The 12,965-nt window shown below is 38.2% G+C and overlaps 2 protein-coding genes across 3 annotated transcripts in view; both read left to right on the plus strand.

Moving 5' to 3' along the window:
• DHTKD1 (dehydrogenase E1 and transketolase domain containing 1) overlaps positions 1-4,979 on the plus strand; it is a 69,694-nt gene extending 64,715 nt beyond the window's left edge. The window contains exons 15-17 of the mRNA XM_037847681.1: positions 190-359; positions 1,887-1,972; positions 2,758-4,979. Coding sequence (XP_037703609.1) covers positions 190-359; positions 1,887-1,972; positions 2,758-2,862 — 361 coding nt within the window. The 3' untranslated portion in view covers positions 2,863-4,979. The remainder of the gene's footprint in view (positions 1-189; positions 360-1,886; positions 1,973-2,757) is intronic.
• Positions 4,980-7,107: 2,128 nt separating this feature from the next.
• Positions 7,108-12,965, plus strand: part of SEC61A2 (SEC61 translocon subunit alpha 2) — a 29,094-nt gene continuing 23,236 nt past the window's right edge. For both annotated transcript variants that reach the window (XM_037847160.1, XM_037847161.1), the window contains exons 1-3: positions 7,108-7,245; positions 9,159-9,226; positions 10,511-10,576. In XM_037847160.1, the coding sequence (XP_037703088.1) occupies positions 7,239-7,245; positions 9,159-9,226; positions 10,511-10,576 (141 nt within the window). In that variant the 5' untranslated portion in view covers positions 7,108-7,238. The remainder of the gene's footprint in view (positions 7,246-9,158; positions 9,227-10,510; positions 10,577-12,965) is intronic.

Below are 12,965 nucleotides of genomic sequence, written 5' to 3' on the forward strand. Positions count from 1 at the left end.
CTGAATGCACCTACTGTAGCACCCACTGCTTTATTAGTGCAGCATTTAAAATCATCTGGACTTTCCTTTCTGTTGATACAGAGGCCTGCTTTTTTCTATAGGACAAATGTTTCGATACAACTTAACAGTAAGCAGAATTCTTTAAGATATTTCTCTCCCGCACTTCATTACCCCTTCTCTCTCCACCAGGGTTAAGAGACTAGTGTTCTGCTGTGGCAAACATTTCTATGCCCTGCTGAAGCAGAGAGAATCTTTGGGGGCCAAGAAGCAAGACTTCGCCATCATCCGGATAGAGGAATTGTGCCCTTTCCCACTAGACTCGTTACAGCGAGAGATGAGCAAGTACAGACATGTTAAAGGTAAAGGGTTATTCTTTTTTGGGTTCTTTGGCTTTCATATACCTGAAACCTATTCAAACTAGTTCAACTGAAAAGAAGTTGGGGGTGGGGCAGTGAAAATTCTTGGAAAATAGAATTTATGGAATCTGAGGATATGGAAATGGTCCACTGGAGCTAAGGCACCCTGTCTTTCGGTGTCCTTCTCAGTCTCCCCTAATTTCTTCAGGGCTTGGGGGTGATCAATATCATTTATGAGAAATCTGGTATGATTTTAAAAGAGAAGCCTCATTCAACAAATGGGGCTGGAATAATGGATGTCCACATGTACCTTATGCAGAAATTAACTCAAAATGGATCATAGACCTAAATGTAAAATGTAAAACTAGAGACTTTCTAGGAGAAGATCTTTGTGATCTTGGGTTAGGCAACACATTCTTAGATAGGTTACCAAAAGTACAATCCATAAAAGAAAACTTGTACTTCATCAAAATTTAAAACTTTTGCTCCATGAAAAGCACAGTTAAAAAGACAAGGCACAAACAGAGAAAATAGTTGCAAGTCACATCTCTGACAAAGGAATATCCGGAATATTTGAAGATCTTAAAACTTAAAAGTAGAAAGACAAACAACCTAATTTAAGAAAATGCACAAAAGATGTGAACAGGTACTTCACCAAAGAAAGGGATGGCAAATAAGCAAATGAAAAGATGCTCACCATCGGTAGTTCTTAGGGAAATGCAAATTAAGCCACAATGGGATACGACTACACACTTACTAGAATGGCTAACAGCAACAACAAACTGATAATCAAGTGCTGACAAGGATACAAAGCAACTGGAGCTTTCATTCATTGCTGGAGGGAATGCAAAATGGTACAGCCACTCTGAGAAACAGTTTTCTTATAAAAGTTAAATATAGAGTTACCATGTGACCCATGTGAAATCTTACTCTGAGGTATCTACTTTAGATAAATGAAAACGTATATTCACACAAAAATCTGTATATGAATATCTAGAGCAGCTTTATTTATAATTGCCCAAACTGGAAAAAATCAAAGTGCCCCTCAACCAGTAAATGAGTAAACAATCTATGCTATATCCATACGATGGCATATATACAGCAGTAAAAAGGAGTGAACTATTACTGCACAAAACAACAGGGCCACATCTCAAATTTCTTTTGCTAAAGGCTGCACACTGTATAATTCCATTTATATGACATTCTGGAAAAGGTAAAATTGTAGAGACAAGGAAAGATCAGTGGTTTTTGGAGGTTGGGGGTGGGAGGGGAAGGTGACTACAAAGGGAGAGGATGAGGGGATTTTTGGGTCAATGGAACTGTTCTGTATCATGATTGTGGTGGTGGAAACAGACCTGAAAATGTATTTGTCAAGGAATAAAAGACAAATAAAATGATGCCAGTTTGGAAAGGCATATATTTTACTTGAGGTGCTTTTTATGTATCTGTATATATGTGTTTGTGTATATGTCGTATGTGTTTACTTGACACATATGTTTCCTAGAGGTAAATGAACTTTCTTTTTCACAGATTTTATTTGGAGCCAGGAGGAGCCTCAGAACATGGGCCCATGGTTTTTTGTTTCTCCAAGGTTTGAAAAGCAACTGGCCTGCAAGGTAACAACATAGTCTTTCTCATAGCGGTTTGTGTGTGTGTATGTGTTATTTCTCTTGGAGAGGCAACAAATGAAGTTTATCCCCTATTACAAAGTCCAATTCTATTCTCTAAAGATAAATCAAAATATAAGATGTAGTTTTAAGCTGTTCCTTCAGAATAAAATGCTGAGTGTTTACCGAACTGTACATGATGTACATACAAATATCATGTAAAACACTGTGGTTATACTCACAAAAGTAAAAGCCTTCTCTGTTTGCTACCTTTCCTACTAACCTCCTCAACATTTCTTGACCTAAAAGTCACTCTCCAAGTCCGGGAGGAACGGGTGATGGGCACGTAGGTTTACAATATGGGGCTGGAGGCACCCAGGAGGACACTTTACAGGCTGGTGTACCTCAAAGGGCTTGTATTTTAGGATGGGAAAAAGAATTAGATGAGCAACTGTGCTTTTGTTTTTGTCTCTTCTGCTTTGGTAAGAACTCAGTTCACTCATTTGAAAATAGTTCGCTAAGCTCAAATCATTTTTACATGTAATTAGTTCTAATTAAGGAAACTACAGCTAAAACCAACTCATAGTTAGCTTAAGAATCGGACAAATTCAAGAATTTCTCTCTCCTTACCATGCCTGGAATTTAGTTCTTTTTTGGCTGTACATACATTACGTATATTTCCCTTTGATTTTTCCTATGTAACTCATTATTTTTCCAAAATGATGATTTATGGTTAAAACATGCACCTTCTGATCTAGTCAAAGTGTCTTTTTATTTCTTTACTCCAAATTTAGCTCCGTCTTGCGAGCCGACCCCCTCTGCCAGTGCCCGCTGTGGGAATTGGCACAGTTCATCTGCAGCAGCATGAAGATGTCCTCACCAAGACCTTTGCTTGTTGAAGTTCTCTGAAGAAACACTACTTCCTTTTTGGAAAAGTGCCACACAAAGAAAAGGCCTGTTTCCTCTACTTTCTCCTTTCCGCTGAGTAACGTTCAAAGACTGCGTTCCTCTGAGATGTTGGGACTGTTGAGGGCAGTTTCGTCTGGAATGTGTGAAATAGCCAGGGGAAACATTTGTTACATGAATCTGACAAGTGCATTTTATGCTTAAAAGTACCCTAGGATTATGTTTTGTTCAGACCTGAGGCAGATGTAGAAAGGTTGTGAGTCAGCTTACTTCAGGCTCCACTCTTTCTAATTAACTGTATATGACCATGAAAAGTTCCTTAGCCTGAGTTTACAGCTATGTACAGATGACTTCAACACTGCCTCTTGATTTCTTTGATGCATCTCACTTAATTTTTCCCTTCTTTTTTCCAAATTCCTCTGACTACCAATATTTTCATTTTGTGTTCTCTCTGATGCTGTTTCCAGGCACTGTGAAAATGTTTCACCAAATACTGTAGCAAAACTAGATTATTCTTGATTTGGGTTCTTCAAGATAGTTATTTTACTCACTAACCTTAAATGTAGGCCCTGTTAAATACAGATCTACAATGAAATTCATTTGTGGTTGATTTTACCATGAAACCACCCTTCCCCAATTGTTCTTGGTGTAATATCTTTATATTTTTAACTGACTTTGAGTATCCAATATGGAGATTTCAGCTCCTGGTTAGTCAGTCTTGCCTCTTAAATTCCCTGCTGCAGTATAATGTCTGTTTTTGGTATTTAAAGAGCACTTTAACTTTGACAGAGGGAATTTCTCAATGTCAGGTGCTTGGGGACTCTCAGAGATTACCAATCTACTCTCCAGTCAGAAATTAACATTAGTACTAGAAGTATAACTAAACAGCAGCAAACAGTGTAGGTTTGCCAGTTTTGTGCTGCAGAAGCTATACCATTCTCGTATGATGATACTGTTTTTCTCAGAAATGATGGGGGAAGACAGGGGCACTGGAATGGGCCCATACCCTCTCCACTTTTATTAGCAATTGGCATTGTCTTCCAGAATCAATGTGTCGGCTGTATTTGACACTGCAGTAGACTCCTGATTTACATCTTAAATGTACTTCTGCGTTAGTGTATTGACCCATCATTTCGGAAACATTGACATCCCTCTTATTCCTATTCACCTTAATGGTTCCTGCCTGTGCCATGCCTCATAAATCATATAATTTAGTGCCATTCATGTACATCAGTAAAACTACAGTCTGTTTAATGAAAATGGTTATCAATGTTGTGTATTTAACTAGAAAAAATAAAAGCGTCATTTTTTTTTTAAAAAGCTCTCGTGTTTTCTTGAATTAAAAGACTTTAAAAGTCTAAGCACAAAATGAGATGGAAAACTAAGACCTCTCTAAATTTCTTCCTAACTTTACAGCTCACCTGTCTGTGGTTTCTTCTTACATCTTATCCACCTAGAGCCACAGAATGTGTCTTCTATCATCTTAACCTTCTTACTCTGTCGCTACTGGAAAATGGGTCAGCAGTTTGAATTACCTTGCAGGAGGGGACTATTTAAAGAACCACAAATCAAATACTCATTACTTTATTTTTACTTGACTCTTCTCTATTCCTCTTAAAAATGTGATAAGGGAAATATTAGCAACCATGAACAGACTGTAGTTTTGTCTAAAATGACATTATTCTTAGTAAAAGAAAATTTGATACCTTGTTGGAACCTTTCTTCTCAGTTTTCCTGTTTTTCATATATACACGTTTTGGGAAAAATTTTCTGAAGCATAAACTTTTATGTCTAACTGTATTATCTTTAAAGTTTTATTGACTATTTTTTAATCCCTTTACTGACAATAGATACAGTATCTCTTTTACAAAATTGAGGAAATAAGAAACTAGGGGTTGCACAGGAAGGAACAGATTAGAATCAAGATTGTAGGGTCTTGAAGTTCCAAAAGTTTTCCCTATTTTTCTTTTAGATATACTTGCATATTTGGTTTTCATCTTTAGCTTCTCATAGGGTACAGGCTCAAATGATCAGATTTTGGGGAAATTTGGACAAAAAGTTTAAATCCTCAATATTTGTAACATTATTAAAATAAAGAATTCCTAAAATACTCTCTGCAAATAGTAATTCATTGTTATGTTTTCATTTAGATCTGACAGCACAAACTAAAACTGTTACTTCTCCACAGTCAATTGCAAAATCAGTTAATTGTAGGCAACTTGTATTAAAAGTATGTTACTTTAGTGATGTTTCCCTGTGTCTTCTCTAACTCACATGGAGAATCAACTATGACTGAACATACCCAAGAAATGGCCCTTTCTATAATAATGGAATAGGATTTCATCAGGAAATAATTTATTAGACACCACTTACATGTATGGCATTGTTCTAGACATGAGAAATACAAAGAAATAAAAGATAAAATAGATTGTTTTCTGTCCTCAATGAATTGTCAATCTAATGGAGAGGGCAAAATACACATAAATTTTCTTATTGGCTAAAGCAATGTGGGAGATCAAAGTACAGTGATGTACATGAAAGATGGAGATTAGGTGGTATATGTGGTTATACAAGGAAAAGTTCTGGGTAGCATGTAATAGTAGAAAAACTGAAGAACGGTGGAAGGGTAATTCACAAAAGTAATCAAGAGTGTCAAAGATTATTCCCAGATTCTTACTTGAAACATGGAGCTATCTCAGAAACAGGTGGTAGGGAGAGGTAAGAAGAGGTGCAGGCTACACTTGTTATTGTGTTAATCAGTTTCAATTTAGAGCATCTTTATTGAAAGGATATTATATTCATGCAATTAGCTCACAATTTAGTGCCAAAATTGTATTTAAGTCAACCATTTGCAGGTTACTGGTGATACAAAAACTATAAGACCCTCCTCCCTGCCATCTAGAAGTAAACATGTATGAAAATGACTAAAGTAGAGTGAGGTAAGGATGTGAAATTATGACTGTGACAGGTTGTGTTTTCCAGAAATGGCCACAGCAATATTTTGTCCCACATAATTTCCCAGAACTTTGCCAAATCCTCCCTAGAGGTGGAGTCTCTCCTCTCCTCTTTGCCTCTACAATTACAGTGCAGCAAGAGTGACGCTGAGCCACTTCCAAGGACATCGCTTGGCACCCACATACATTGCTATGGGAAAGCCAGGGCCACACCTTGAAGTCATGTCTAGGTGTTCTAGCTGACAGCTTCAGCTAAGGTCTTAGCTGACAACCAGCTTCAAATGCCAGATTTGTGTGTGAGTGAGTCTTCACATGGTAAAAGCCCCCCGAGACCTGGGTAAACCCAGTCTAAATTGCACCCTCCAAATAATATATAATAATTATATAATTATATAGTGATAATATATAAATGTATACATTTATATGTAATACATTTATATATTTTTTGTACCCTTCCTGGACATAGATCTAAGCATTAGAACGGATCATTGTATTTGGCAATTGTAGGTCATTAATTACCTTTGGTATAGCTGTATTGGCAGACAGAAGTTAAGACTGCAGGGAAAATAAATTTGAGGGCCTATTCTCTTGATTTGTTTAATTTTCACACCCACTAGAGTGGGTATTATCCTTATTTTACCAATTTAACTCAGGTTAATTGCCTCAAGCCACCCAACCACTAAGCAGCAGAGAAGGGGTTAAAGTGTAGGGCTGTCTGGTTTCTAGGACCGTGGGCCTGCCTTCCATCACGCTGCCCAGTAGGGATTAATGGAGACCAGGGCAGGCGGCAAGATTAGCCACAGAGCGTGAGAAAACCGCGGCTGCAGGAAACTGCTAAACACGAGGAGACATAAAACCCCTATCTCTGCATTTTGGAGGAGACGGAGGAGCATCGTTCATAAGCTATTAACTACAGACCATGTACCACCATTAAAAAAAAAAAAATTCCTAGAGGTTACGATAAAATGGGCTGAAAGGAACAGGTCGGCTGGGTCCCGCCAGCGTGATCTCAGGGGGCGGCCGCGATCAGCCGGGACGCCCGGGCCCGAAGCGGCGGCAAAGGAAACGGCCATTTTTCAGTGCCGAGCTCCAGACGGCGGCCCAGAAACGGGCAACCTGGGCCAACACGGCCGCTCCCATCACCGAGGCCCTTTGGCCCCCCAACCTGGCCCCTCAACTTCCCCAGCGCGACCCCATTCCGCAGCCGCGCCAGGGCCCTGCGCTCGACGCGGCGCCGGCGGTAGCCATGACAACGGGAGGACGTCGGCCGCCAACAGCCGGGCCCGGGTCACGTGGGCGGCGCGGGTGCGCGGGGCGGGTGCACGTCGCGAGCCGGAGGCCAGGCCTGAGCGGCGGGAGCCCAGCGGAGGGAAGGCCGAGGCCGCGGACCCCGCCGCGCCTCCCCAGCCGCCGCCATGGGGAGTAAGTAGCGCAACCCGCGGGCCGGGGAGGCGCGGGCCCGCCGCCGGGCTCCTCCTGTGGAGCGAGGCCGCGGCCGGTGCTGCGGGACCCGAGCGGAGGCCCCGGGCTTGCGCTCGACAGGCGGAGGGCGGCGCGGGGAGGCCGTGGGTTTCGGGGTTGGGGAGTTAGGGAACCCGGCTAAGCCTGGACCACTCTGGTGTCTTCGGGAGCTTAGGAAGCTGATCTTTTCGTCCCCTAATCCTCCTTCCCCGGCAGGTTGCTTGTGATGAATAAACTCCCCGACTCTCTTAATTTAAAAAAAAATGTGATGATGCCTGGGGTATATTTTAGGAGAGGAAAGGGGCGTCTTTCTTAAAGTGTTCATCTTAGTCGTTCTGTGGCATTTATTGAAAACTCACTGTATGTGAGGTTGTATAAGCCCCAGGGACAAGGACCTTGTTTTATGGGGCTTTTTTGAAGACTCACCTTCCAACACTCCACACCACATATGTTCACATACATACTTATGTAGCTGTTCAGATGTTTGTTGAATGAATGGATAACTGCACACCCAAACAGTGCGCGCATTGGCCAACTATTGGCCATTCGGGGGAAGTTAGAAAGGAAGTACAAGCAGACCCCTGGCCTTGAACTGACACTTTAACGGGAAAAATTCTGCAACCCGAGAGGAGACAACTGGCAGACAGCAGCATTGTTTGAACTTGAGTACCCTAAAACGGATGATCATAAATTCCAAGAAATTTGGGCAAGTGGCTTGAATTGAGGTGGGAAATCCGAAAAGGATAAAGAGATTCTGGGAAGTTTCCTGATGTGATTGGGATTCGTTTTGCATTAGAGATGAATCTTTTTATAATTCAGAGGTGTGAATTTACTTTCCAAGTAGTCCAAAAATGGTACTTGGATAATAATGAGACTTGCTGAATTCACCTATTGAACATCAGTGACTGCCATCATTTTGAGAGGTTTAATAAAAAAATGATAGTCAACTTTTGGCTCACTGTGGAAGTGTAATTACTTATATTAGTTTTAAGACAATTTCAGGATGTCAGTATACAGAACCCTGTGCCTATAGGGGAAAATGATCATATCTGATCGTTGGTCTTGGCAGAGGACTGAAATTGAGAGATAGTTCATCCTGTTACCTGGCATGACTTGACTTAAGCCCTGCAAAGAGGTAGTGTCTAGTTTCTGTCCTTTTCTTCAAGAACCTTGGTTTATCCTACTTTCCTCTGTTATACACTGTAAGAGTTGTCCAGTAAAAAATGCTTTCTAATGAAATGTCATTCTCTGGACTTATCATTGTACATGAGCAACTACTTTGAGATCATGAAATGGGAGAAAGACCAAGCAATGAAAATGTGGCAGAATGACATGAAGTTGGAATTGTATACTTTAAAAAATTATGTATAGTAGGCTATATTCCATGATCTTTCTGATTTGTGCATTTCAGTATCTTTGAGTTTAAATTAAGTTGGTTCTGCAGTTTAAGCCCATTTCTTGTTGGGCTTTCCTCAGAGAATGGATCCTCTTCTCTGATATCTTCTAATTGCTTCTATAATGTGCTGTCTTGGGATACCATGCTAGACTGCATTTGTTCTTTTTTCTTTTTCTTTTTTTTTTTTTAATGTAGCAATGGACTTGGAATAATTTCCATTTTTAATGTTGGATACACGACAAGTATGCAGTTAATGTATTATTTTGGTTCTACTGACTAGCCCCCAAGTCTTTTGGATTGTTTTTTCCCTTCAATTATTTTTCTTCCCTTCTACATTTATTTGAAATGGAGAGCCTTATGATGGACTAGTTTTGGGTGTGGGGATGGGGTGATTGCCATTAAAAGCTAGAGAACATTTATATTTTTAAATGTCTTCTTATTAAACTTTGTAATAGGATCATTTCTTCTTCTTTAACAGTCAAATTTTTAGAAGTTATCAAACCTTTCTGTGCAGTTCTACCAGAAATTAAGAAGCCCGAAAGGAAAGTAAGTGTAATATTTTAGTAAAATAGACGGTAGCTAAATGACTTACCCTGCTAAACTAGCACAATTTATTGACTCTGGTCGAATTGGAAAACTGTTAACACCCCATCCTCCAGAGAAGGGTTTGCATTGTGCTTAATAATGATGTGGTCTACTGGACTGTGAGTGGTCCAGTCTGCTGGATAGGGTTTGATGAGTGCAAATGTTGTAAATGAATGACTTGCAGTCACATGAGTATACACCTCCCATTTCTTGGTCCCTTAAAGGAATGCACTCAGAAGGTAGGATGACTGGGTCAAATGATTTTTCTGTCATTGAGCACTTTTGGAGCTAAGCTGTTTAAATTCCAGAAACACTGTTAATCCAGAACTGATCGGTTCCTAGAAATTCTCAGGAACCTAACAGGAGTGGGGACATAGAAAGAGATAGGTAAAGCTTTGATTAAACTTACCATTTTATTTAGAAGTATTATTTTTCATCACTTTGAGATTATAAAAATAGTTACTACAGTTACATTTAAGAAACTCCACCTTTTCATTTTCTTTGCAATATCATTTGATGGCATTACCGGCAGTCCTTGCTTTGCATTGTACCGTGTTAACTGAAATATGTGCGTATTAGCAATGTGTTTTGCTTTGCACACATTTCCGTTTCACTTAACATAGTACTTTGCAGAGAAAGGGTTGCCTGTAATTAAATTACCTTATTTTTGAAAAAGAAAAGAAAGTTATGTTCAAGATTTCAGCTGTTTGTTTTAGCTGGTGCTAACTAAGCTGAAAGGAACACTTTAAGAGTAAATTAGAACCAATGTTATCTGTATTTGAAATTTTGATATTTTGTTCACCATGGACTTTTTGCATTACTTTTGATTTTTTAAAACCTTGCATTCAAATACTATTTCCTGAGTTTTTTGGTGCCCCTTAAATTAGGGGCACAAGGTAAATGCCTCACTATCCTTCCCTGCTTTAAAACCTGAAGCACACTTTTTCACTTTAATTATTATTCTGGTTATTTTTGTGCGTGTGGTAATGAGGGTGCTGGGGATTGATTTTGGTGATGAATGTACAACTATGTAACAGTACTGTGAACAATTGAATGTATGATTTGTTTTATATGACTGTGTGGTATGTGAATATATCTCAATAAAATGAATATTAAAAAAAAAGAGTAAATTAGAGGAGTATGTCAGGATGGGGAATGGTGGCTATGATTTAATATGGGTTTTTATTTTACAGTTGCTATTTCTTGGTTTTGATTGATCATCATTCTTTCCATTTTGTTGTACAGATCCAGTTTAGGGAGAAGGTCCTGTGGACTGCTATAACTCTCTTCATTTTCTTAGTATGTTGTCAGGTATGTAACCAGAATGTTATACGAATGTCTGTTCTATTGTTCTGAGGTTTTGGTTGAATTTGAGAAATTTTCATTAAATAATGGAATTTCAGATTTTGAAGTTGACTGGGATGTGTGTGTATGTTTGTTTTAATTTTTACATGAATATTAATTCTTTATTGAGAAGCAGAAATATTCTGAATTTACTAAACTCAGAGGTAGTCATCACCCCTACCCAATAAACTTTACAGTCTTAGACAATTTGTGCATTTTAATAAGTTCTTAATTATAGTACCCAGGAAAGTCACTGAGGGAACTTGTAAAATCAGGTGTAAAACATCTGTAAAAGGCTGTGAAGTACTTCATATGCTAAAATATGATAAAATGGTTTGTGAACAATGTACTACAATATCTGCTTGTTAGTGATGTAGTGTAACATCTTTTGTAATGAAGTTGGGCCAGTTTCCTAAATTTCTGTTTTAGGTATTGTGAACTTTTACTGCCTTTTAAGCAATCTGGCCATTCTCGTTTTCTCCTTCTCCCCTCATCTAAAGTCATGAGAAAGATTTGAGGGATCTGTCACACAAAATAAACATCAACCATATTGGTACTTATAGAATAAGAACCAGACTTCTCAATGAGCAGCTTATCCTGTTGCAATAAGACAGTATGCTATGCTCATTTTTCTGCATCTCCTAGAAAAAGATATTTCTAGCTCAGCATCAGATTATTTTTTTCCTTTCTAAAGGTAGAGCTAACTTCTGATAGCATTTTTAGAAACAAATAGATTACGAATGCAAATTTGCTTTCGGAACAAAATACAACATTGATTTCTTAGGAGGACTTTCAAAAATGTTGAGAAGAGGCTTATAATATTTCTGATACACCAATATCTCAAGTTTGAATGGGATAAATAAAGCACCAAAATCAATACTGACACCAAACTTCTGTTTTAGGTATTGTGAACTTTTAATGCCCTTTAAGCAATCTGGCCATTCTTTTTTTCTCTTAACATTTCTCTAAAAACTTCCCACCATTTAGATTCATTCACAAAAGGATATCCAGTTGTTGAATTGTAGAAGTCAAATTTAAATGCAGGTGATTTTACTACTACCTATTTTGACTTACTGGTATGGGGTATGTGTTTTGAATATTAGTTAAACTTGCAATACTGAAGTGTCTGAAATACTGAAGTATTTTACTTGAGAATTCAAAGGTGTTACAAAAAATAAACATTTTCATTACTTTCAAAGTGATTTTGAAGATTATAAAAGAATAGACTCTTTTTGTTAATGACCATAACTAACAAATGTAAAAGATTTTGTTAATTATTGGCTTTACTAAATGGAATAGGTAATGACAGTCAAGTTAAATTCTCTAATTGCTATTCCTAGTGGAGTAGTAAAAAAAGATAAAAGTTGACCAAATCGACTGTCTGCCCTTTCATAGCTGGTTTATTTAAAAATGACCTGTAAATTGAATAAGATCTGTTATAAATGGTGAACATGGTAAATGTGAAATTAGAGAAAAAGATTTTCTCTCAAGGGTCTCTTCTGGAGTGCTGTTTTGATAGATTGGTCATGGTGGTGGTTGCTTTTGCATTATGATGTAAGATTTCATATCCATAAAAGTTCACTTTTTAAAAGTAAAAGAAGTATTACCCTCACAGAACATCATTACAGGGTGAGAATTATGTATTTTTAATGCTAATATTTTTGTGAGAGAATTTGAGAACAGGGAAGATTTTATTACCTACTAGTTCAGTAAAATGGCATATCTTTTGAATCTGCTCAATATAGTAGAGTGTGGTAGGTTTTCTAACATGATTTATTACTGTTTTCCCAGAAGCTTAGCTCTCTCATTTTTCCTATCTCCTCCTAGTTAATTTAAAATAAACTTAAAAATTATACAAAACTATAGCTTAACATTTTGGTTTATTTTCTCTTACATTAAAATCTTATTTGAAAGATTGTATCTCAGAGAAGACTTGTAATTTACAGTATTGAGGTCATGATATATACATTGTCCCAGACCCCATTTTTCTTTCTTTAGTATATTGTGAACAACTTGAATTTTTTAATGCTTGCTTATTTTTTCAGTGAATGAGTATGCATTAGTCAGGGTTCTCTAGGGAAAGAGAACCAACAGGAGATATCTGTAAATATGAGATTTTATAAAAGTGTCTTACACAACTGTGGGGATGCATGAGTCCAAATTCTGTAGGGTAGGATGCACAAGTCCATACTCTGTAGGGCAGGCCGCGAGCTGGCACTCTGATGAAGGTCTTCAGTGAACTCCCCAGGAGAGGCTGGCTGGCTAAAGAACAAGGTGAAAATTCTCTCATTCCCTCAAAAGTCTTCAACAGGTTGGATTAAATCCAGCTGATTGGATTCTCTCATTGTAGAAGAGA

The sequence above is a fragment of the Choloepus didactylus genome, chromosome 8 (assembly GCF_015220235.1).
Source record: "Choloepus didactylus isolate mChoDid1 chromosome 8, mChoDid1.pri, whole genome shotgun sequence".
NCBI lineage: Eukaryota > Metazoa > Chordata > Mammalia > Pilosa > Megalonychidae > Choloepus > Choloepus didactylus.